Source organism: Diadema setosum, chromosome 6 (genome assembly GCF_964275005.1).
Source record: "Diadema setosum chromosome 6, eeDiaSeto1, whole genome shotgun sequence".
NCBI classification, from domain to species: domain Eukaryota; kingdom Metazoa; phylum Echinodermata; class Echinoidea; order Diadematoida; family Diadematidae; genus Diadema; species Diadema setosum.
The window spans coordinates 11,627,089-11,654,690 of record NC_092690.1 but is presented as its reverse complement, the minus strand read 5'-3'; the positions used below and the strand labels follow the sequence as shown (position 1 = coordinate 11,654,690).

Sequence of the window (27,602 nt, the reverse complement as noted above, 5' to 3'; positions counted from 1 at the left end):
AATGTTCTTTCAAACATAAAATAACAACATTTTGATTGGATAACGGTATCACCTCGTAAAAATGGATTGAAATTAATCTTGTCAAATTTGACCAGTTTACGTGTTATCTCTATGGGAGTGCAGTTTTTCTGGAAATGAAAATTGACATGACCATCTTTATCGAGCACTAGCTCACTTAAGCTTCGGTAAATTTCTCCCAGATTTTAATATGTTGTAGCTGAGACTTTACGTTACCGTAAGTGTGCCCTTTGTTTTTTCATACGATGTCAGAATCACGTCAAAAAATTGGGTTGAAATTCAGGCTTATCTTCGATGTATTGAGATATTTCTTTCTTTCTGCAACTTTCTTTGCAATAACTCAAGAAAAACGGACTCTATCACTTCCATATTTTGCACATGTTTAGTTCATGTCACGTGAATTATTTCATAAAATAACAACTACTTGATCGGACACCATCTTGGGTATGTAAATTAGGGTCAAAGGTCATAAGTGTTTCACCCTGTATCTTAGTGAATACATGTCCTATCTTTCCCATATTTTGCACACGCAAAGACCATGTTACAAGGATCATTTCACAAAATAACCACTTTTTACTCAGATGCCATCTTGTCTGTGCAAATTCAGGTCAAAGGTCATATGTACTTCTTTTTGTATCTTCGTTATGACGTGTTATCTCTATGGGAGGGAAGTTTTTTAAATGTGAAAATTGACATGATTGTCTTTATCGAGCATTAGCTCACTTACCCTTCGGTGAAGTTCTCCCAGACTTTGATATGTTGTAGCTGAGACTTTGCGCTATCGTTATGTGCCATTCGTTTTTTTCATACGATGTCGGAATTACGATAAAAAACTTGGTTGAAATTAAAGCTTATCTTCTATGTATTGAGATATTTCTTTCTTTCTGCAACTTTCTTTGCAATAACTCAAGAAAATCACGCCCTATCACCCCCATATTTTGCACATGTTTAGTTCATGGCTCGTACATTATTTCATAAAATAACAACTACTAGATCGGACAACATCTTGGGTATGTAAATTAGGGTCAAAGGTCATAAATGTTTCATCTTGTATCTTAGTGAATACCTGTCCTATCTTTCCCATATTTTTCACACGTATAGACGATGTCGCGAGAATCATTTCACAAAATAACCACTATTTCATCAGATGCAATCTTGGGAGTGCAAGGGTGGGTCAAAGGTCATATGTACTTGTTGCTGTTTCTTCGTTATAGTGTATACAGAATTTGGTACCTAACATGGCAGATATGACTCCCTTTGCTAAATGAGAATGCAAACATCACACGGCCAATGTCTCTAAACACAGATGAAACTTGTATGGTCATGCCTATTGCGATCAGGACTCGAATCATTGATTAAAAAAAAATCGGATCACCTTAATTTGTCAGTGATGACAAATTACAATCTCTAGTTCTTCTTCTTCTTCTTCTTTCTTTCTGGACAAAAGTTGTGCATCTACTTACTCAGAAAGTTCTCAGAGTATCAATTTCAAACTCATACCATATATGTATCATGTCCCAAAGACGACAAATCTAAAATATCATTGTGATTGGTCTAGCGTGACGTCACTATGACGTCATTATATGAAAACACATTCTCAATCATATCTCATTAATGGAATGGAGTTTTTCAATGAAATTTACGTCACATATATTTCAAGTTATGGGCATTCTACTCATATTATCAAAATTCATATTTATTATTAAAAAGTGCGCGTACGCGCGCGTTGAAATATTTGTATGCTCAAATCGAGCTCAAATTTTTTTTGCACACGTTTCAGACCAGTTGGAGCATTTTTTAAAAAATTGAAAAAATTGGACGGACGCGTACGCGCGCGCACATATACGCACGCACAGCTCATACGCAATAGAAATTTCCCATTTTTTCACACGGATCGGATGTCTGAAATGTCAAGGAATGTTTCTACCAAGTTTCAAGTCAATCCGACTCAATATGACGTCATACGGGCCCGTCAAAGTTGAAATTCCGCGCGCGCGTCAATGGCGATATACAGTGCAACAATGCCAAAAAACCGCCAATTTTGAATCCGATTTTACTCGTCAAGATGGACGGTGACCCCCCATTTTTTTTACATAATCTGAAAGCTGATGAGCTGTACATGTCATTTCATGGGTTGGCGATGCTGGAAAAATGATGAAAAGATATCAAATTTCTTAATAAACTAAAAAAAGTAAATTTTCAAAATGACGTCATCGAATTTTAAGTTCACTCAAGCATATCTCACTTATTCTTTTGTTGATTTTCATCCAAATTTCAATATGTTGTAGCTTATTAAATGGTCTTTCAGTCATATAATAACAACATTTTGATTGGATGACGGCATTACGTCTTAAAAAGGGATTAAAAGTAACATTGTCAAATTTGACCAGTTTACGTGTTATCTCTATGGGAGTGCAGTTTTTCTGGAAATGAAAACTGACATGACTATCTTTATTTTGCACTAGCTCACTTATGCTTCGGTGAATTTCTCCCAGATTTTAGTATGTTGTAGCTGAGACCGTGGGCTATCGTAGGTGTGCCCTTTGTTTTTTCATACGGAGTCGGCATCACGTCCAAAAACTTGGTTGAAATTAAAGCTTATCTTCAATGTATTGAAATATGTCTTTGTTTCTGCAACTTTCTTTGCAATAACTCAAGAAAAACATACCCTATCACCACCATATTTTGCACATATTTAGTTCATGTCACGTACATTATTTCACAAAATAACAACTACTTGATCAGACACCATCTTGGCTATGTAAATTAGGGTCAAAGGTCATAAATGTTTTATCCTGTATCTTACTGAATACATGTCCTATGTTTACCATATTTTGCACACGTAAAGACCATGTTACAAGGATCATTTCACAAAATAACCACTTTTTGCTCAGATGCCATCTTGTCTGTGCAAAGTGGGGTCAAAGGTCATATGTACTTCTTCCTGTATCTTCGTTATGACGTGTTATCTCTATGGGAGGGAATTTTTCTAGATGTGAAAATTGACATGATTGTCTTTATCGACGACTAGTTCACTTACCCTTCGGTGAATTTCTTCCAGATTTTAGTATGTTGTAGCCAATTTAATACTCTTTAAGTTTTGTTCATCAAAGATTTAATCGGATGATGTCTTCACCTCGTGAAAATGGATATAATGTAACCTTGTCAAATTTAACCAGTTTACGTGTTATCTCTATGGGAGGGAATTTTTCTGGAAACAAAAATTGACATGACGGTCTTTATCGAGCACTAGCTCACTTACTCTTCTGTGAATTTCTCCCAGATTTTAATATGTTGTAGCTGAGACTTTGTGCTATCAGTAATGTGCCTTTTGTTTTTTCATACGATGTCTGGATCATGCTAAAAAAAAACTTGGTTGAAATTAAAGCTTATCTTCGATGTATTGAGATATTTCTTTCTTTCTGCAGCTTTCTTTGCAATAACTCAAGAAAAACAGCCTCTATCATCCACATATTTTGCACATGTTTAGTCACGTACATTATTTCATAAAATAACAACTACTTGATCGGACACCATCTTGGGTATGTAAATTAGGGTCAAAGGTCATAAATGTTTCATCATGTATCTTGGTGAATACTTGTCCTATCTTTCCCATATTTTGAACACGCAAAGACCATGTTACAAGAATCATTTCACAAAATAACTACTTTTTGCTCAGATGCCATCTTTGGTGTGCAAAATGGGGTCAAAGGTCAATATACTTCATTCTGTATCTTCGTTAGTGCATACGGAGTTCGGTACCAAAGATGGCAGGTCTGACTCCCTTTTCTAAATGAGACTCCAAACATCACATGGCCAATGTCCCCTCAACACAGATGAAACCTGTATGATCATGCCTATTGGGATCAGGACTCAAATCATTGATTTCCCAATAGATCGGATCACCTAATTTGTCAGTGTTGACAAATTCCGAGTCTAGTTCTTCTTCTTCTTCTTCTTTCTTTCTGGACAAAAGTTGTGCATCTACTTACTCAGAAAGTTCTCAGAGTATCAATTTCAAACTTATAGCATATATGTATCATGTTCCAAAGACGACAAATCTAATGTATCATTGTGATTGGTCAACCGTGACGTCACTATGACGTCATTATATGAAAACACATTTTCATTCATATCTCATTAATGGAAAGGAATTTTTCAATGAAATTTACGTCACATATATTTCAAGTCAAGTGCATTCTACTCATGTTATCAAAATTCATATTTATTATCAAAAAGCGCGCGTACGCGCGCGTTGAAATATTTGTATGCTCCAATCGAGCTCAAATTTATTTTGCATACGTTTCAGACGATTTGGAGCATTTTTTGAAAAATTGAAAAAATTGGACGGGCGCGTACGCGCGCGCGCATATACGCACGCACAGCTCATATGCAATAGAATTTTCCCGTTTTTTCACTTTGATAGGATGCCTGAAAAGTCAAGAAAGATTTCTACCAAGTTTCAAGTCAATCCGACTCAATATGACGCCATACGGGCCCGTCAAAGTTGAAATTCCGCGCGCGCGTCAATGGCGATATACAGTGCTACTATGCCAAAAAACCGCCAATTTTAGATCCGATTTTACTCGTCAGGATGGACGGTGACCCCCAATTTTCTTTACATATTCTGAAAGCTGATGAGTTGTACATGTTATTTCATGGGTCAGCGATGCTGCAAAAATGACTAAAAGATATCAAATTTCTTAATAAAGTAAACAAAGTAAATTTTCAAAATGACGTCATCAAATTTCAAGTTCACTCGAGCGTATCTCACTAATCCTTCGTCAAATTTCACACAAATTTCAGTATGTTGTAGCTTATTAAATGTTCTTTCATTAATATAATAACACCATTTTGATTGGATGACGGCATCACCTCGTAAAAATGGATTCAAAGTAATCTTGTCAAATTTGACCAGTTTACGTGTTATCTCTATGGGAGTGCAGTTTTTCTGGAAATGAAAATTGACATGACTATCTTTCTCGAGCACTATCTCACTTATACTTCGGTGAATTTCTCCTAAATTTTAATATGTTGTAGCTGAGACTTTGGGCTATCGTAAGTGTGCCCTTCATTTTTTCATACGACGTCGGCATCACGTCTAAAAATTCGGTTGAAATTAAAGCTTATCTTCGATGTATTGAGATATTTCTTCCTTTCTGCAACTTTCTTTGCAATAACTCAAGAAAGACAGCCTCTATCACCCCCATATTTTGCACATGTTTAGTTCATGTTACGTACATTATTTCATAAAAAAAAAACTACTTGATCGGACACCATTTTGGGTATGTAAATTAGGGTCAAAGGTCATAAATATTTCATTCTGTATATTAGTAAATACATGTCCTATCTTTCCCATATTTTGCACACGTAAAGACCATGTTACAAGGATCATTTCACAAAATAACCACTTTTTGCTCAGATGCCATCTTGTCTGTGCAAAGTGGGGTCAAAGGTCATATTCGTTTTGACGTGTTATCTCTATGGGAGGGAATTTTTCTAGATGTGAAAGTTGACATGATTGTCTTTATCGAGTACTAGCTCAATTACCCTTCAGTGAATTTCTCCAAGATTTTAATATGTTGTAGCTGAGACTTTGCACTATCAGAAAAGTGCCTTTAGTTTTTTCATACGATGTCTGGATCATGCTAAAAAACTTGGTTGAAATTAAATTAAAGGTCAAATATACTTCATTCTGTATCTTCGTTAGTGCATACGGAATTCGGTACCAAAGATGGCAGGTCTGACTCCCTCTTCTAAATGAGACTCCAAACATCACATGCTCAATGTCCCCTCAACACAGATGAAACCTGTATGGTCATGCCTATTGGGATCAGGACTCAAATCATTGATTTCCCAATAGATCGGATCACCTAATTTGTCAGTGTTGACAAATTCCGAGTCTAGTTCTTTGTTAGGTGATCCGAGTATCCTCTCGGATCACCTTCTGTATCTGTACGGAATCTTTCTTTGTTTGTTTCTGGACAAAATTTGTGCAGAGGTTAGCTCAGAAAGTGCATTGCCTTTCAATGTCAAACTTATTCCATATATGTATCGTCTCCCAAAGACGGCAATCGAACTAAAATCATGGTGATCAGTCGACCGTGACGTCACTATGACGTCATTATATGAAAACACATTCTCAATCATATCTCATTAATGGAATGGATTTTTTCAATGAAATTTACGTCACATATATTTCAGGTCAAGTGCATTCTACTCATATTCTCAAAATTCATCTAGCCTTAAAACGTGCGCGTACGCGCGCGTTGAAATATTTGTATGCTCAAATCGAGCTCAAATTTTTTTTGCACACGTTTCAGACCATTTGGAGCATTTTTTGAAAAATTGAAAAATTTGGACGGACGCGTACGCGCGCGCGCATATACGCACGCACAGCTCATATGCAATAGAAATTTCCCGGTTTTTCACACTTATCGGCTGCCTGAAATGTCAAGGAATATGTCTACCAAGTTTCAAGTCAATCCGACGCAATATGACGTCATACGGGCCCGTCAAAGTTGAAATTCCGCGCGCGCGTCAATGGCGATATACAGTGCAACTATGCCAAAAAAATGACAATTTTAAATCCGATTTTACTCGTCAGGATGGACGGTGACCCCCCATTTTCTGTACACATTTTGAAAGCTGATGAGTTGTACATGTCATTTCATGGGGTGGCAATGCTGACAAAATGATTAAAAGATATCAAATTTCTTAATAAAGTAAAAAAAGTAAATTTTCAAAATGACGTCATCATATTTCAAGTTCATTCAGGCGTATCTCACGAGTCTTCTGTCAATTTTCACCCAGATTTCAGTATGATGTAGCTTATTTAATGTTCTTTCAAACATAAAATTACAACATTTTGATTTGATAACGGTATCACTTCGTAAAAATGGATTGAAAGTAATCTTGTCAAATTTGACCAGTTTACGTGTTATCTCTATGGGAGTGCAGTTTTTCTGGAAATGAAAATTGACATGACTATCTTTATCGAGCACTAGCTCACTTACCCTTCGGTAAATTTCTCCCAGATTTTGATATGTTGTAGCTGAGACTTTACGCTACCGTAAGTGTGCCCTTTGTTTTTTCATACGATGTCGGAATCACGTCGAAAATTTTGGTTGAAATTCAGGCTTATCTTCGATGTATTGAGATATTTCGTTCTTTCTGCAACTTTCTGTGCAATAACTCAAGAAAGACGGCCTCTATCACTTCCATATTTTGCACATTTTTAGTTCATGTCACGTCAATTATTTCATAAAATAACAAGCACTTGATCAGACACCATCTTGGATATGTAAATTAGGGTCAAAGGTCATAGGTGTTTCATGCTGTATCTTAGTGAATACATGTCCTATCATTCCCATATTTTGCACACGCAAAGACCATGTTACAAGGATCATTTCACAAGATAACCACTTTTTACTCAGATGCCATCTTGTCTGTGCAAATTGAGGTCAAAGGTCATATGTACTTCCCTTTGTATCTTCGTTATGACGTGTTATCTCTATGGGAGAGAATTTTTTAAATGTGAAAATTGACATAGTTGTCTTTATCGAGCACTAGCTCACTTACCCTTCCGTGAATTTCTCGCAGATTTTAATATGTTGTAGCTGAGACTTTGCGCTATCGGTAAGTTTCATTTCGTTTTTTCATACGATGTCGGGATCACTATAAAAAACTTGGTTGAAATTAAAGCTTATCTTCGCTGTATTGAGATATTTCTTTCTCTCTGCAACTTTCTTTGCAATAACTCAAGATAAACACGCCCTATCACCCCCATATTTTGCACATGTTTAGTTCATGTCACGTACATTATTTCATAAAATAACAACTACTAGATCGGACAACATCTTGGGTATGTAAATAAGGGTCAAAGGTCATAAATGTTTCATCTTGTATCTTGGTGAATACCTGTCCTATCTTTCCCATATTTTTCACACGTATAGACGATGTCGCGAGAATCATTTCACAAAATACCCACTATTTCATCAGATGCAATCTTGGGAGTGCAAAGGTGGGTCAAAGGTCATATGTATTTGTTGCTGTTTCTTCGTTATAGTGTAGGGGGCCTATACAGAATTTGGTACCAAACATGGCAGATATGACTCCCTTTGCTAAATGAGAATGCAAACATCACACGGCCAATGTCTCTAAACACAGATGAAACTTGTATGGTCATGCCTATTGCGATCATGACTCGAATCATTGATAAAAAAAAATGGGATCACCTTAATTTGTCAGTGATGACAAATTACAATCTCTAGTTTATTTCTTTATTTCTCCCCAAAAGTTGTGCAGAGGTTAGCTCAGAAAGTCCTCTGCCTATCAATTTCAAAATTATACCATGTATGCATCATGTCCTAAAGACTGCAAATCTAAGGTATCATTGTGATCAGTCGACCGTGACGTCACTATGACGTCATTATATGAAAACACATTCTCAATCATATCTCATTAATGGAATGGAATTTTTCAATGAAATCTACGTCACATAAATTTCAAACTATGCGAATTCTACTCATGTTCTCAAAGTTCATATTTTCTATTAAAACGTGCGCGTACGCGCGCGTCGAAATATTTGCATACTCCAATCGAGCTTGAAATTTTTTTGCACACGTTTCAGATCATTTGGAGCATTTTTTGAAAAATTGAAAAAATTGGACGGACGCGTACGCGCGCGCACATATGCGCACGCACAGTTCATATGCAATAGAAATTTCCCGTTTTTTCACACGGATCGGATGTCTGAAATGTCAAGGAATATTTCTACCAAGTTTCAAGTCAATCCGACTCAATATGACGTCATACGGGCCCGTCAAAGTTGAAATTCCGCGCGCGCGTCAATGGCGATATACAGTGCAACTATGCCAAAAAACCGCCAATTTTAAATCCGATTTTACTCGTCAGGATGGACGGTGACCCCCCATTTTCTTTACATATTCTAAAAGCTGATGAGTTGTACATGTCATTTCATGGGTTGGAAATGCTGGCAAAATGATTAATAGATATCAAATTTCTTAATGAAATAAAAAAAGTAAATTTTCAAAATGACGTCATCAAATTTAAAGTTCACTCGAGCGTATCTCACTTATCCTTTGTCAATTTTCATTCAGATTTCAGTATGTTGTAGCTTATTAAATAGTCTTTCATTACTGTGATAACAACATTTTGATTGGATGACGGCGTCACCTCGTAAATATGGATTGAACTTAACCTTGTCAAATTTGACTAGTTTGCGTATTATCCCTATGGAAGGGCAGTTTTTCTGGAAATGAAAAATGACATAACATTCTTTATCGAGCACTATCTCACTTACCCTTCGGTGAATTTCTACCAGATTTTAATATGTTGTAGTTGAGACATTAGGCTATCGTTAATGTGCCCTTTGTTTTTTTATGCGACGTCGACATCACGTCAAAAAACTTGGTTGAAATTAAAGCTTATCTTCGATGTATTGAGATATTTCTTTCTTTCTGCAACTTTCTTTGCAATAACTCAAGAACAACAGCCCCTATCACCCCTATATTTTGCACATGTTTAGTTCATGTCACGTACATTATTTGATAAAATAACAACTACTTGATCGGACACCATCTTGGGTATGTAAATTAGGGTCGAAGGTCATAAATGTTTCATCCTGTATCTTGGTGAATACATGTCTTATCTTTCCCATATTTTGCACACGCAAAGACCATGTTACAAGAATCATTTCACAAAATAACCACTTTTTGCTCAGATGCCATCTTGTGTGTGCAAAGTGGGGTCAAAGGTCATATATACTTCTTTCTGTATCTTCGTTATGACGTGTTATCTCTATGGGAGGGAATTTTTCTAGAATTGAAAATTGACATGATTGTCTTTATCGAGCACTAGCTCATCTGCCCTGCTGTGAATTTCTTAAAGATTTGAATATGTTGTAGCTGAGACTTTGCGCTATCGAAAGTGTGCCCTTCGTTTTTTCATACGATGTCGGGATCACGTCAAAAAACTTGGTTGAAATTAAAGCTTATCTTCGATGTATTGAGATCTATCTTTCTGCAACTTTCTTTGCAATAACTCAAGAACAACATACCCTATCACCCCTATATTTTGCACATGTTTAGTTCATGTCATGTACATTATTTCATAAAATAACAACTACTTGATCAGACACTATCTTGGGTGTGTAAATTAGGGTCAAAGGTCATATATGTTTCATCCTGTATCTTGGTGAGTACATGTCCTATCTTTCCCATATTTTGCACACGTCTTGACGATGTCGCAAGAATCATTTCACAAAATAATCACTTTTTGCTCAGATGCCATCTTGGGAGTGTGAAGGTGGGTCAAAGGTCATGTGTACTTGTTGCTGTATCTTCCTTATAGTGTATACAGATTTAGTACCAAAGATAGCAGATGTGACCCTTTTCTAAATGAGAATCCAAACATCACACGGCCAATGTCCCGTCAACACAGATGAAACCTGCATGGTCATGCCTATTGCGATCAGGACTCGAATCACTGATTAAAAAAAAAATCGGATCACCTTAATTTGTCAGTAATGACAAATTACAATCTCTAGTTAGGTGATCCGAGTATCCTCTCGGATCACCTTATGTATCTGTACTGATTCTTTCTTTATATCTCCTCAAATGTTGTGCAGAGGTTAACTCAAAAAGTCCTTTGCCTATCACATTCAAACTTATACCATGTATGTATCATGTCATAAGGACGACAGATCTAGTGCATCAGTGTGATCAGTCAACCGTGACGTCATTATGACGTCATTATCTGAAATCACGTTTACATATATATCACATTAACGGAATGGAGTTTTTCAATGAAATTTCCATATCATATAGTTCAAGTCAAGTTCTATTGATATATTTCATAAAAAGTACTCACGTTCATAGTAAACGAGCGCGTACGCGCGCGTTGAAATTTAAACATGCTCCAATCAAGCTCAAAATTGTTTTGCACACGTTTCAGGTCATTTGGAGTATTTCAAAAAAAATCGACGGACGCGTACGTGCGCGCACATATACGCACGCACAGCTCATATACAATAGAAATTTCCCGTTTTTTCACACTGATCGAATGTATGAAATGTCAAGAAATATTTCTACCAAGTGTCAAGTCAATCCGACTCAATATGACGTCATACGGGCCCGTCAAAGATGAAATTCCGCGCGCGCGTCAATGGCGATATACAGTGCAACTATGCCAAAAAACCGCCAATTTTAAATCCGATTTTACTCGTCAGGATGGACGGTGACCCCCCATTTTCTTTACATATTCTAAAAGCTGATGAGTTGTAAATGTCAGTTCATGGGTTGGCAATGCTGGCAAAATGATGAAAAGATATCAAATATCTTAATAAAGTAAAAAAAGTGAATTTTCAAAATGACGTCATCAAATTTCAAGTTTACTCGAGCGTATCTCACTTATCCTTTGCCAATTTTCACACAAATTTCAGTATGTTGTAGCTTATTAAGTGCTCTTTCATTAATATAATAACAGCATTTTGATTGAATGACGGCATCACCTCGTAAAAATGGATTCAAAGTAATCTTGTCAAATTTGACCAGTTTACGTGTTATCTCTACGGGAGTGCAGTTTTTCTGGAAATGAAAATTGACATGACTATCTTTCGCGAGCACTATCTCACTTATTCTTCAGTGAATTTCTCCCAAATTTTAATATAATGTAGCTGAGGATTTGGGCTATCGTAAATGTGCCCTTCGTTTTTTCATGCGATGTCGGGATCATGTCAAAAATGTTGGTTGAAATTCAAGTTTATCTTCGATGTATTGAGATATTTCTTTGTTTCTGCAACTTTCTTTGCAATAACTCAAGAAAAACAGCCTCTATCACTTCCATATTTTGCACATGTTTAGTTCATGTCACGTGCATTATTTCATAAGATAACAACTACTTGATCGGACACCATCTTGGGTATGTAAATTAGGGTCAAAGGTCATGAATGTATCATCCTGTATCTTAGTGAATACATGTCTTATCTTTCCCATATTTTGCACACATAAAGGCCATGTTACAAGGAGCATTTCACAAGATAACCACATTTTGCTAAGATGCCATCTTGTCTGTGCAAAGCGGGGTGAAAGGTCATATGTACTTTTTTCTGTATCTTCGTTATGACGTGTTATCTCTATGGGAGGGAATTTTTCTAGATGTTAATATTGACACGATTGTCTTTATCGAGCACTAGCTCACTTACCCTTCGGTGAATTTTTCTCAGATTGTAATATGTTGTGACTCAGACTTTGCGCTATCGTTACGTGCCCTTTGTTTTTTCATATGATGTTGGGATCATGTTAAAATACTTGGTTGAAATTAAAGCTTATCTTCGATGTATTGAGATATTTCTATGTTTCTGCAACTTTCTTTGCAATAACTCAAGAAAAACAGCCCCTATCACCCCTATATTTTGCACATGTTTAGTTCATGTCACGTACATTATTTATGAAATAACAACTACTTGATCGGACAACATCTTGGGTATGTAAATTAGGGTCAACGGTCACAAATGTTTCATCCTGTATCTTAGTGAATACATGTCTTATCTTTCCCATATTTTGCACACGCAAAAATCATGTTACAAGAATCATTTCACAAAATAACCTCTTTTTGCTCAGATGCCATCTAAGTTGGGCAAAGTGGGGTCAAAGGTCATATGTACTTGTTGCTGTATCTTCGTTATAGTGTATACAGATTTGGTACCAAAGATGGCAGATATGACTCCCTTTTCTAAATGAGAATCCAAACATCACACCGCCAATGTCTCTAAACACAGATGAAACCTGCATGGTCATGCCTATTGCGATCAGGACTTGAATCATTGATTAAAAAAAATCGGATCACCTTAATTTGTCAGTGATGACAAATTACAATCTCTAGTTAGGTGATCCGAGTATCCTCTCGGATCACCTTCTGTATCTGTACGGATTCTTTGTTTTTCTTCTTCTTCTTTATTTCTCCTCAAAAGTTGTGCAGAGGTTAGCTCAGAAAGTGCAATGCCTATCAATTTCAAAATTATACCATGTATGCATCATGTCCCAAAGACGACAAATCTAATGTATCACTGTGATCAGTCGACCGTGACGTCACTATGACGTCATTATATGAAAACACATTCTCAATCATATCTCATTAATGGAAAAGAATTTTTCAATGAAATTTACGTCACATATATTTCAAGTTATGCGAATTCTGCTCATGTTCTCAAAATTCATATTTTCTCTTAAAACGTGCGCGTACGCGCGCGTTAAAATATTTGTATGCTCCAATCGAGCTCAAATTTTTTTTGCACACGTTTCAGACCATTTGGAGCATTTTTTGAAAAATTGAAAAAATCGGACGGACGCGTACGCGCGCGCACATATGCGCACACACAGCTCATATGCAATTAAAATTTCCCGTTTTTTCACACGGATCGGATGTCTGAAATGTCAAGGAATATTTATACCAAGTTTCAAGTCAATCCGACTCAATATGACGTCATACGGGCCCGTCAAAGTTGAAATTCCGCGCGCGCGTCAATGGCGATATACAGTGCAACTATGCCAAAAAACTGCCAATTTTAAATCCGATTTTACTCGTCAGGATGGACGGTGACCCCCCATTTTCTTTACATATTTTGAAAGCTGATGAGTTGTACATGTCATTTCATGGGGTGGTAATGCTGACAAAATGATTAAAAGATAGCAAATTTCTTAATAAAGTAAAAAAAGTGAATTTTCAAAATGACGTCATCAAATTTCAAGTTTATTCGAGCATATCTCACTAGTCCTTTGTCAATTTTCACCCAGATTTCAGTATGTTGTAGCTTATTTAATGTTCTTACAAACATAAAATAACAAAAATTTGATTGGATAACGGTATCACCTCGTAAAAATGGATTGAAAGTAATCTTGTCAAATTTGACCAGTTTACGTGTTATCTCTATGGGAGTGCAGTTTTTCTGGAAATGAAAATTGACATGACTATCTTTATCGAGCACTAGCTCATTTACCCTTCGATAAATTTCTCCCAGATTTTAATATGTTGTAGCTGAGACTTTACGCTACCGTAAGTGTGCCCTTCATTTTTTCATACGCTGTCGGGATCACGTCAAAATTTTTGGTTGAAATTCAGGCTTATCTTCGATGTGTTGAGATATTTCTTTCTTTCTGCAACTTTCTTTGCAATAACTCAAGAAAAACGGCCTCTATCACTTCCATATTTTCGACATGTTAAGTTCATGTCACGTAAATCATTTCATAAAATAACAACTACTTGATCAGACATCATCTTGGGTATGTAAATTAGGGTCAAAGGTCATAAGTGTTTCATCCTGTATCTTAGTGAATACATGTTCTATCTTTCCCATATTTTGCACACGCAAAGACCGTATTACAAGGATCATTTCACAAAATAACTACTTTTTACTCAGATGCCATCTTGTCTGTGCAAATTGAGGTCAAAGGTCATATGAACTTCTTTTTGTATCTTCGTTATGACGTGTTATCTCTATGGGAGGGAATTTTTTTAAATGTGAAAATTGACATGATTGTCTTTATCGAGCACTAGCTCACTTGACCTTCGGTGAATTTCTCCCAGATTTTAATATGTTGTAGCTGAGACTTTACGCTACCGATAATGTGCCCTTCGTTTTTTCATACGTTGTCGGCATCACGATAAAAAACTTGGTTGAAATTAACGCTTATCTTCTATGTATTGAGGTATTTCTTTCTTTCTGCAACTTTCTTTGCAATAACTCAAGAAAAACACGCCCTATCACCCCCATATTTTGCACATGTTTAGTTCATGTCACGTACATTATTTGATGAAATAACAGCTACTAGATCGGACATCATCTTGGATATGTAAATTAGGGTCAAAGGTCATAAATGTTTCATCTTGTATCTTGGTGAATACCTGCCTTATCTTTCCCATATTTTACACACGTATAGACGATGTCGCGAGAATCATTTCACAAAATAACCACTATTTCATCAGATGCAATCTTGGGAGTGCAAAGGTGGGTCAAAGGTCATATGTACTTGTTGCTGTTTCTTCGTTATAGTGTATGCAGAATTTGGTACCAAACATGGCAAATATGACTCCCTTTGCTAAATGAGAATGCAAACATCACACGGCCAATGTCTCTAAACACAGATGGAACTTGTATGGTCATGCCTATTGCAATAAGGACTCGAATCATTGATTAAAAAAAATCGGATCACCTTAATTTGTCAGTGATGACAAATTACAATCTCTAGTTAGGTGATCCGAGTATCCTCTCGGATCACCTTCTGTATCTGTACTGATTCTTTATTCTTCTTTATTTATTTCTTTATTTCTCCCCAAAAGTTGTGCAGAGGTTAGCTCAGAAAGTACTCTGCCTATCAATTTCAAAATTATACCATGTATGCATCATGTCCTAAAGACAAGAAATCTAATGTATCATTGTGATCAGTCGACCGTGACGTCACTATGACGTCATTATATGAAAACACATTCTCAATCATATCTAATTAATGGAATGGAATTTTTCAATGAAATTTGCGTCACATATATTTCAAGTTATGCGCATTCTACTCAAATTCTCAAAATTCATATTTTCTCTAAAAACGTGCGCGTACGCGCGCGTTGAAATATTTGCATACTCCAATCGAGCTCAAAATTTTTTTGCACACGTTTCAGACCATTTAGAGCATTTTTTGAAAAATTGAAAAAAATGGACGGACGCGTACGCGCGCGCGCATATGCGCACGCACAGCTCATATGTCATAGAAATTTCCCGTTTTTTCACACTTATCGGATGCCTGAAATGTCAAGGAATATTTCTGCCAAGTTTCAAGTCAATCCGATTCAATATGACGTCATACGGGCCCGTCAAAGTTGAAATTCCGCGCGCGCGTCAATGGCGATATACAGTGCAACTATGCCAAAAAATCGCCAATTTTAAATCCGATTTTACTCGTCAGGATGGACGATGACCCCCCATTTTCTTTACATATTTTGAAAGCTGATGAGTTGTACATGTCATTGTATGGGTTGGCGATGCTGGCAAAATGATTAAAAGATATCAAATTTCTTAATAAAGTAAAAAAAGTAAATTTTCAAAATGACGTCATCGAATTTCAAGTTCACTCGAACGTATCTCACTAATCCTTCGCCAATTTTCAATCAGATTTCAGTATGTAGTAGCTTATTAAATGGTCTTTCATTAATATATTAACAACATTTTGATTGGATGACGGCATCACCTCGTGAAAATGGATTGAAAGTAATCTTGTCAAATTTGACCAGTTTACGTGTTATGTCTATGGCAGTGCAGTTTTTATGGAAATGAAAATTGACATGACTATCTTTATCGAGCACTAGCTCACTTATGCTTCGGTGAATTTCTCCCAAATTTTAATATGTTGTAGCTAAGATTTTGGGCTATCGGTAATGTGCCCTCCATTTTTTCATACGACGTCGGCATCATGTCGAAAAACTTGGCTAAAATTTGCACTTGGCTTCGATGCAGCGTCATTTTGCTTAATACACAGGGCCTATGGAGGACGAAATAGGTCAGTGCATAGCGCATCCGACTCGTAATCCTAAGGTCCCCGGTTCGAGGCTCACCCCTGCCAATATTTTTTTTCACTTTTTTTTAAACACTTTTTTCTTCTTTTTCTTTAGTTAGTCTTATTCTCCCTTCCTTACTTTATCTTTTTCTGATTTTTTTATGCTTCTTAAAATTTCTATAAAATAACTTCATTTTTTCTTTATTTTTTCTTTCTTAAGTCTACTTTCTGTGCAATAGATCCACAGCAGCAGTGGCTATCAACCCCATATTTTGCACATGTTTAGTTCGTGTCAAGTACATTATTTCATAAAATAACAACTACTTGATCAGACACAATCTTGGGTATGTAAATTAGGGTCAAAGGTCATAAATGTTTCATCCTGTATCTTCGTGAATACATGTCCTATCTTTCCCATATTTTGCACACGTATAGACGATGTCACAAGAATTATTTCACAAAATAACCACTTTTTCCTCAGATGCCATCTTGGGAGTGTAAATGTGGGTCAAAGGTCATATGTACTTGTTGCTGTATTTTCATTATAGTGTATACAGATTTGGTAGCAAAGATGGCAGATATGACTCCCTTTTCTAAATGAGAATCCAAACATCACACGGCCAATGTCTCTGAACACAGATGAAACCGGCATGGTCATGCCTATTTCGATCAGGACTCGAATCCATGATAAAAAAAAAATCGGATCACCTTAATTTGTCAGTGATGACAAATTACAATCTCTAGTTCTTCTTCTTCTTCTTCTTCTTCTTTATTTCTGGACAAAATTTGTGCATCTATTAACTCAGAAAGTTCTCATAGTATCAATTTCAAAATTATACCATATATGTATCGTGTCCCAAAGTCGACAAATTTTATAAAATCATAGTGATCAGTCAACCGTGACGTCACTATGACGTCATTATATGAAAACACATTTTCATTCATATCTCATTAATGGAATGGAATTTTTCAATGAAATTTGCATCACATATATTTCAAGTCAAGTGCATTCTACTCATATTATCAAAATTCATATTTATTATTAAGAAGCGCGCGTACGCGCGCGTTGAAATATTTGTATGCTCCAATCGAGCTCAAATTTATTTTGCACACGTTTCAGACCATTTGCAGCATTTTTTGAAAAATTGAAAAAATAGGACGGGCGCGTACGCGCGCGCAGATATACGCAGGCACAGCTCATATGCAATAGACATTTTCCATTTTTTCACACTTATCGGATGACTGAAATGTCAAGGAATATTTCTACCAAGTTTCAAGTCAATCCGACTCAATATGACGTCATACGGGCCCGTCAAAGTTGAAATTCCGCGCGCGCGTCAATGGCGATATACAGTGCAACTATGCCAAAAAACCGCCAATTTTAAATCCGATTTTACTCGTCAGGACGGACGGTGACCCCCCATTTTCTTTACATATTCTGAAAGCTGATGAGTTGTACATGTCATTTCATGGGTTGGTGATGCTGAAAAAATGATTAAAAGATATCAAATTTCTTAATAAAATAATAAAAGTAAATTTTCAAAATGACGTCATCAAAATTCAAGTTCACTCGAGCGTATTTCACTTATCCTTTGCCAATTTTCACACAAATTTCAGTATGTTGTAGCTTATTAAATGTTCTTTCATTGATATAATAACAACATTTTGATTGGATGACGGCATCACCTCGTAAAAATGGATTGAAAGTAATCTTGTCAAATTTGACCAGTTTACGTGTTATCTCTATGGGAGTGCAGTTTTTCTGGAAATGAAAATTGACATGACTATCTTTCTCGAGCACTAGCTCACTTATGCTTCGGTGAATATCTCCCAAATTTTATTATGTTGTAGCTGAGACTTTGGGCTATCGTGAGTGTGCCATTCGTTTTTTCATACGGAGTCGGCATCACGTCCAAAAATTTGGTTGAAATTAAAGCTTATCTTCGATGTATTGAAATATTTCTTCCGTTCTGCAACTTTCTTTGCAATAACTCAAGAAAAACAGCCCCTATCACCACCATATTTTGCACATATTTAGTTCATGTCACGTACATTATTTCATAAAATAACAACTATTTGATCAGACACCATCTTGGGTATGTAAATTAGAGTCAAAGGTCATAAATGTTTCATCCTGTATCTTGGTAAATACATGTCCTATCTTTCCCATATTATGCACACGTAAAGATCATGTTACAAGAATCATTTCACAAAATAACCACTTTTTGCTCAGATGCCATCTTCTCTGTGCAAAGTGGGGTCAAAGGTCATATGTACTTTTTTCTGTTCCTTCTTTATGACGTGTTATCTCTATGGGAGGGAATTTTTCTAGACGTGAAAGTTGACATGATTGTCTTTATCGAGCACTAGCTCACTTACCCTTCGGTGAATTTCTCCCAGATTTTAATATGTTGTAGCTGAGACTTTGCACTATCAGAAATGTGCCTTTTGTTTTTTCATACGATGTCTGGATCATGCTAAAAAAAACTTGGTTAAAATTAAAGCTTATCTTCGATGTGTTGAGATATTTCTTTCATTCTGCAACTTTCTTTGTAATAGCTCAAGAAAAACAGCCTCTATCACCCCCATATTATTTTGTACATGTTTAGTTCATGTCACGTACATTATTTCATAAAATGACAACTGCTTGATCGGACACCATCTTGGGTATGTAAATTAGGGTCAAAGGTCATAAATGTTTCATCCTGTATCTTGGTGAATACTTGTCCTATCTTTCCCATATTTTGCACACGCAAAGACCATTTTACAAAAATCATTTAAAAAAATAACTACTTTTTGCTCAGATGCCATCTTTGGTGTGCAAAATGGGGTCAAAGGTCAAATATACTTCATTCTGTATCTTCGTTAGTGCATACGGAATTCGGTACCAAAGATGGCAGGTCTGACTCCCTTTTCTAAATGAGACTCCAAACATCACATGGCCAATGACCCCTCAACACAAATGAAACCTATATGGTCATGCCTATTGGGATCAGGACTCAAATCATTGATTTCGCAATAGATCGGATCACCTAATTTGTCAGTGTTGACAAATTCCGAGTCTAGTTTCTTCTGTCTCATAATTAAAATATCCTCTTTATTCATTTATTCATCTTTCTCTATGACTAGTAACTTCTTCTTCTCGTCTACCCATATATCTTTCTGCTCCATAATGTCTTCATTAAACATTCTTTTATTTTTTCTTCATTCCTGTGTAATCTATTTCTTTTATCATTTCGGTTACCATGGCAGCGCTCATGTTCGCTTGCATCTTTGGGAATATGACGGCGATCATCGAACGTCTCTACGCGGGCATCTCTCGTTATCAGCAGCAGCTCAACCTGGTCAAGGAGTTCGTCAAGTTTCACAACGTGCCCAACCCGCTGCAGAGCCGCCTCAAGGAGTACTTCAAGCACGCCTGGGTCTACATGAACGGCAACGACTTCCATGAAGTAGCCGAGGTAAGTCCGCGTCAACTTTACTCTGCTCCGGCGAGGTGCAGCCTGCTGCTGTCACGACATTAGTGACAGCGCCCCCTTGTGTACAACTTTGACCAAGGGCGTTGTACAATTTGCAATACATTTTTCTCGAAATGGTGTACATCCGTTAAATACAGGACCTAATCTACTGTAGTTACCTTAAGGATAACAGATGTCTGCAATTGTATTTGCCTATTGAAATCAAGAACAAAGTAAGATTATTTCTCAATTCATCCCATTGACGCAGATAACAATAATTGTTAAAGGTCCTATTTACCTTTGGGAGCAGCGATTTAAAAAATTTTCAAGATATCCCATTTGATGTATATGTGTAGGTCTGGTGTATCACAAAACAGCCTACCATATAACATTTTCGCAATAAAGCCTAAAATATATGGAGATATCAGTATTTTTCTCAATAAACCATAACTGTAGACGGTTTAGTCTGGAAACATTTTTATTATAACTATTGTTCACATTTTGTGTATTTGACAATGCTTAACATCGATTTTATGCGGATTCAGATTTTGACAGTGGTTGTTTCTATCCCTAACTCACATTTCAGAACTATTTTAAAGCACTAATGCTGGGTTTTTTGTTTCACCTGCAAATGGTAAATTATGCCTTTAAAGTTTGACACGTCAAACAATAGATGAAATTTAGGTGACAAAATCAATTTTCTCACGAGCATGTTACCAGAATATGTCCAAAGCATTCGAAATCAAGTTCAGAATGATATTAAAGAATTCTCTAACCGTTTCTAACAAGTACACTGGTGTCTTGTTTATTTTGTCGACAAGTTTTCCTTGCTTAAGTAGCAACGGAAAACACAGAGTTGCAATGTGAAACATTCCCTGTTTGTATGAATAACGTCATTAGAAATTGTCAGTTTTAGTACGGAATGTATGGTGTGTTTATTAATCTTAATACCGGCGTGGTATAGTTAAATGTCAGATGCATTGATTTTGTCATCAGTACCTTTATTTTTTTTTTCCTCGTCCTATTTCATAAACATTTCCAGAGTGCTTGCGGTAGCTTGCATTCAATCCGAGATGTGATATCCTTTAAAAACTATCGACAATCTGGAATTACTGCCAATTGAATTTGCCTTTAGGGAGAAATTGCAAATATTATACCATTACCATGGTTCTGAAACCCATTAATATCAAATCAGTTAATCTCTATGAAGATCGTGCAAACGATTCAGAGTATTCCAATCGACAATATTCGTGTCCTATCTTCCTTTTACAGGTTATGAAAGATTTCCCAGACTTCCTACAGGCCGATATATCATTACATTTAAATCGGAACCTGCTTCGAGAATCGAACGCCTTCAGAGGGGTGAACCACGGCTGTCTCCGGGCGCTTTCCATGAAATTCCAGGTAAAGTTCATCCATCCAATTCACCTCGTCATCTTCGCATTAACCCATTCCATACAGAATTCAGAATTTTCCACAGACTTAATACGCAGGTCACCAGGTTCCAGTACGCAACGGGTTAAATATTTAAACATTTTGATTGAAGTTTGACAAAGTATGAGTTGCCATGGCAACGACCTGAAGTGGTGAACACTGATTGGCTGTAGGGATGGAAGTAGGGATTCAGAGGAATACATGTACTCTTCAGCACGTATCGAAAACCGGTAGCAATATCAGCATGATAATAAATTATGTTTTTGTTTTGCTTTATTCATTTTCTTTTTTTTTTCTGCCTGCGGTCAATTCATAGCTCTAACCATGACCTGAAAATAATGTCGTCATTGACGCAGCAGTTCATATCTTATATCGTTTGTTTTTGCGTCGAGGGATATGCTGCATATAGCTATATCTGATGTGAGAAAAATTGTAGGCGAGGGGGAGAGAGTATGCGAGCGAGTGTTTGTGTATGTAGAATGTCTACGTGTGTGTGTGTGTGGAATGTGTGGGGTTTTTCAAGAGTTTTGATGGCATCTGAATATCGTTTATTTTCAATCTTTTGCAGACGACGCACACAGCACCCGGAGACATCCTTATCCACAAAGGCGACAGTCTGAGCGTCATGTATTTTATATCGAGAGGATCTTTAGAAATCCTTCAGGGAAATCTCGTGCTTGCTATATTGGGTACGGACGATGATGTGCCTATTTTTGTCTATTCTGCTAACAGAATGCATTATTTGTGCCTTTCGTCCTAAATTTAGTTTACCTGTTTGTACAAACTTCCACTATTTTAGACAGGTTTACCTTAGCAGGAAGATCTTATAAACTCACAGCTTAGAGGCGTACCATACTGATATGAAATAATCTATTTAGGATGGAATTAATTTCAACTATTTAAAAAAAACGGCGGATCTATAGTTAGAGTAGGTGTACAAATCAGTCTTTAATATAAAAACCAATGTAGACGAAATGCCCGTGTCGAGTTCTCATCTTCAGACTTGAGATTACTCAGCTGCTGCTTTCTGTGAATGTTTACGATTTGTTAAACGTTCTTTTTCACTGGGGCACATCCTACATTTACGCCAGTCTGTCAATGTTATGCAATCGCCACATACGTTTGGCTGCGGTGACGCACATCTGACTGAAATCTGCACAGTGGTTAAGAGAGCCACACTCTTTAGATTTCATGGAATTGATGTTACATTATCTCTTGAATGTACGGGAAAATCCCAATGTGTCGACAGGAATAGTGAGATAACTTTTTCAATACTGTTTTCAAACTTTATAATCGTTTTCGAACTTGGTAATTGTGGTTTAAGTAGCATATGATAATTAATTTTCTACGCTCTTTGCATTCTTTCATTTCCATAGGAAAAAACGACGTTGTTGGCGAAAATTTTTGTACTCGTGATGACGTTGGGAGGTCAAAGGGCACAGTGAGAGCGCTGACCTATTGCGACCTCGTGACCTTAGCACGTGAAGACCTCATGGAGGTCATCCTGTCGTATCCAGATTTCAAGGATCACTTCGCTAAACATGTGGAGATTACGATGGATATGAGAGACGTGAGTAAAATTTGAAACTCTAGGCAACAGACACCAGATCAATTCGTTTTCACAGATGGCCTTCGCAAATTTCTGATCGTTAATAAATCAGTGTCTTAGTTTTTAGTCGAAGCCCGTCGCTTCGATATTGCGTCGAGTTGTGTTATTTTCTTGTCTAGTGAACTTCGGCTGACTTTTTTGCATGTTTATGAGAAACTGACATTTGTTACTTACAATTCTCTCATTTCCTTATCGTAGTCCCGAAGAATAACAAAAGGAATGTTTTTAGTTTTTCTATGATATCGGACTCTCAAAAGAAGGTGGAATTATTGAGCATCAACTCAAGGGGTTCCATGAAAGTAAAATAAAAGAGTGCTAGTCCTTCAAACTTTAGAAGTCTTGTTATGCGTGCATTTAGCAAACGCAGAAGATGGAACGGTTAATGCATAAAAACCCCTGCCCAGCACGAGTTAAATGTCTTTTATTTGTTTGCATTTTTTCTGCTTCTCTAAGTCAAACCAAGTTAGAATTACATTGTTGCAAAGAATTGTACAAAACGAAACTGGATTACAAGAAAAAGTATAAATGAGTGTGATACCGCAGTATGATTATCATAAAACATTTATGGTTGCATAAATAAGAAAGGGAACAACATTTGATTTTTTTTTTCCGTCGATGGACTCATTATTGGTAAGTAGGTCTACCGGAGTCCAGTTTGCTGGTATGTTGAGTACCGCCATCCAAAGACGAAATGTGTAGAGGTCATTAACGGGGTTTGCATAAGAGAATTTATAACCTTTACGCAAATGTGGTCTAGTGCAGTGGAATTTGTGTCTTTGTGTCCTCCTCTATACCGACTAAGTGGGTACCCGGGTGGCAGGAAGTTTAAGTTAATTACGGTTTATAATTTGACGTACGCGTACAACTAATCTGGAGACGTGAGTTTGGATTCAATTACTTTGCTAAATGTTGAAAAGACTCTTGGACGCTGTACAGACACTTGACAGAATGTTGCGTACTGCGAGATGAGATAATGTATTTTTTTTTTTGGGGGGGGGTTAATCTGTATTATCATTGTGTCTATTATTTTGTACACTCCAGAATGACGAGGAAGCGTCATTTTCAAATTGGAAGTGGCTGGATATGTATTGAAATATACTATTACTAGACTAGTGAAATAGTCAAAAGAGTAACAGAAAAATAATTTCATGATCCTTTCTCGCAAACTTTCCAGCAAGAGGTCGAGAGACGACCGTCTGCGATGGTGGACATCGACGTGGAGGCGGACAAGACGAAGGAGAACAGAAGCCAGAGCAGCCGAAACAACCTCAGCGTCAGCAACACTCGGCTGACACTCACACCTATGCACAGTATGGAAAACATTCAGGCCACCAGGCCCGCGACGTCGCCTTCGACGAGACGTCGATTCCGCAAGCGAAGCGAGAAACCCGCCACACAATCAGGTAAAGCTAGACTATACAGTATACAATGCAGGTGTCACGCAACGCTCGAAATTGCTTTAGCACTGATGCAGCCTTGTATCGGTCAAAATCTTGTGTGTAATCATCTCTTTCCCTCCAGTAAGAGCCATAACACTCTGTCACTCGGATAGAGCGTAAAATGGAGGTCCCTTGTATAGGAGAGGCACAAGTCGTGCATGTTCATAAAAGATCCTGCTTCATTTGTTCATCACAAAGAGCAGGGTGCATAACCCGGTGAAGTGGTCCCGCCCTCACGACTAACTGGACCCTATGGAAGACCAGCTAGTGCAGCTGAATATGGGCTATCCAGCCATCTCAGATGAAAAATGGAAAAAAAAATCGATTCAACAAGTTCAAGGAAGGTTTTGCTGCAGAGATTATCATCGTACCCTCAATTCGTGGCTGCATATCCTATATTGGAAAAAAAAAACTTAGATAGGACTAGTTAGATTAAGTTAATAATCACTAAAAATAGGATGCTTAAAAATTGTTGAAAAAGACGACTTATAACGGAAACCGTGACTGACCATCTAAAGTGTGCTTTCATCTAAAGGACTAGATTGCAGATTATTGAAAATTTTGCGTGTGTAATGTAAACTAATGTATTGTGTAAGAAAAATTCGGGGCCCAAATGATTGGATGGTTCCTATGTTACTTTATGAAATGCCAACAACGAACGACAAACATTGGCAATAGCATAAAATCACACAAAATGTTAATCGGAGAATCCATATGATAGCTACATGTTTTTTGGGCTGTTAATGCTGTTGCCAACATAATCTATTTTCAGTCTTCAAGCGACTTTACATCTTGCTTAACTTTGTTTCTCAGATTCTTCCAAGCGAACAACAGTCGACATCGAGATGAATCGACTCAACGTCGACGATGACGAGGACGAAGAGGAGGGCGAGGAAGCGCCGATGATTCCAAAGCACGCCACCAGCGTCAGCAGGAGTAGACATTCGCCGAGGTTGGATCCGATCCCCCACAGTCCCTTGGAAGAGACAAGTCACATGGCGGTGTCTGCACCACAGCTGGCCGAGGTTAGACACAAGCCTCGCGCCGGTACAGAACTTGGCATTCGGGGAACGCCAGAGGGCGCACCGATGAGTTCATCCACGGGACAAATTGTGACCTCTGTTGACGTTGAGAGCGGAAGCAAAATTGTGTGTGATATCAAAGTTCACAAGCGAATCGACGAGCTCTACGAACAGCTTGATAGCATTGAGAAGAGCTTTGAGGAGAAGCGAAATGAAATCATCGACGTCTTACTAAAGGAACAAAGGCAAAAAGAAATGGAAGTGATCGCGCAGACAATGCAACGCGACGCTCAAACGTTACTCCATAATATAATGCCGTCCAAACCGTGTAACGAACAAATTCCTAGTGTGTCCAATCGCGTTCCAGCGACAATGGCGTCAGTAATAGGAGGGAATAACGGGATGCAGCCCCCTACGGGACGGCAAGTGAACGACGCGAACAATGTGCACGATGTAGATAGACTACTAAGCCAGGCGTTCCCTGGTGATCAACCGGTAGACGTTCCAGTTCTGAAGCCGGAGTCGAATTCCCATGCCGTGCCTCATCATAGCGTAGAGCGGCCGTTCTCGTCACACACGCTTCCGCGCGCAAAGAAGCCAATGGAAACTGACTTGAGCGCTCCTTTCTCCGAGACGCAGACGCTGAACCGTCCTTCGCGATCGTCGCGCGCCGGTCGCTCTCCGCGCTCACCGCGAGCTGCGCAAGCGTCCGGCCGCGTCTCAACGGCTCACCGCTCCGTCTCTGGCCACAATCTTCACGCAGCTTCGTCCACGCCTTCCGTGAGCGGCAAGGTTGCCTCGGATTCCCAGGAAGTTATATGGCTAGAGAGGACTGACGCCAAGAAGAAAGGAGATCCACTTCTTTCGTCTACATATTGCTGAAATCATGTAAACTTACTTAGCAGGGTATGTCGTCCAGCGATAAAAAGACTGCTGCTGTTAGACTTTTCATATCTGAATCTTAACCAAACCATGTAATGGTTATTCATCGAGAAAGCTGGCGATCTATATTCTATTCATCTGCAACAATAGTGTCTGAGTAGTGGTATACAGAAGCATTATTACACGTATTATTCAAAATACAAATTGGCGACATGTTCACGTGTTGGCCGCGTGCACATGGCGTGCTTACTGCATGATCCTTCGGTTCCTTCCAATGAGGAAAAGGGATGCGAATGGAGGTAAGGCTGGAGAGGACCAATCACAGAATGGGATTTGAAACTTGCTTGATTAATGAGCAAATCATCGCAAAGTTTATTTTCAGTCAGTCTCTGTTAACCATTTTCGACAGTATCAAAATGCGTATATTTTTTTTTCTTATTTGAATTTTGTCTAATCCAAATAGCTTCCTAACTTAGCCGATTGTACAGCGTGCCAAACAGAAAAAAAAATTGTTGAGTCATGATAAAATCTCGAATTAAAAAAAAAAATGTCAAAAGATAAAATAAAACTGACCTGTGTGAATACACGCATCTATGGAAAGACGAATGCCACGATGGTACAATATAGCATAGAATTTATCTTTCCCTGTGTACATCCTAATCGAATCGTCAGAATAAAACCAGATATTGAATGCGTCAATGTGTGAACTGATGTTGAACGTGCAAAATTTCAAAATATTTCTGCGATGTATCTTCTTTATAATTTTGTTTAGAAAAGATATACACAGGAGGTCTCGTCGGCAAGAACCAACGCGTCATCATTTTCATCCAATGCACAGATTCTATTTTTCCCCATCTAGATATATGAACAGCCGTCTAGTACGTACTTTGTAGTGCGACTGGGTTATTGACTTGAAAGTGACAGTTCAAAGGTCAAGTGGGGTCAACAGTTTTCGAAGAAAAGGCCACTTTAATTGTCTTCCTCTTATTTGCACTGTACAAATTGCAAAAAGAAATAAGTTGTTGTAATATGTACCGGCCCACTGACGTAAAATTGGAGAAAGTAAATAGATCGTTTGTGAGGTTGAGCGGAAGGTTATTGCGACGTTTGAAGTTTTAAGATGGCCACGTGTACATTATATAGTAGTATGGCAAGACGTCCTTTTGATTGGAATC

At 37.6% G+C, this 27,602-nt stretch overlaps 1 protein-coding gene across 1 annotated transcript in view; it reads left to right on the top strand.

Annotated features, from left to right (window-relative positions):
* LOC140229955 (potassium voltage-gated channel unc-103-like) overlaps nucleotides 1-26,427 on the top strand; it is a 70,201-nt gene extending 43,774 nt beyond the window's left edge. Inside the window, exons 5-10 of the mRNA XM_072310154.1 lie at nucleotides 19,836-20,044; nucleotides 21,314-21,445; nucleotides 22,044-22,164; nucleotides 22,852-23,045; nucleotides 24,259-24,487; nucleotides 25,337-26,427. Coding sequence (XP_072166255.1) covers nucleotides 19,836-20,044; nucleotides 21,314-21,445; nucleotides 22,044-22,164; nucleotides 22,852-23,045; nucleotides 24,259-24,487; nucleotides 25,337-26,427 — 1,976 coding nt within the window. The remainder of the gene's footprint in view (nucleotides 1-19,835; nucleotides 20,045-21,313; nucleotides 21,446-22,043; nucleotides 22,165-22,851; nucleotides 23,046-24,258; nucleotides 24,488-25,336) is intronic.
* Nucleotides 26,428-27,602: the final 1,175 nt, after the last annotated feature.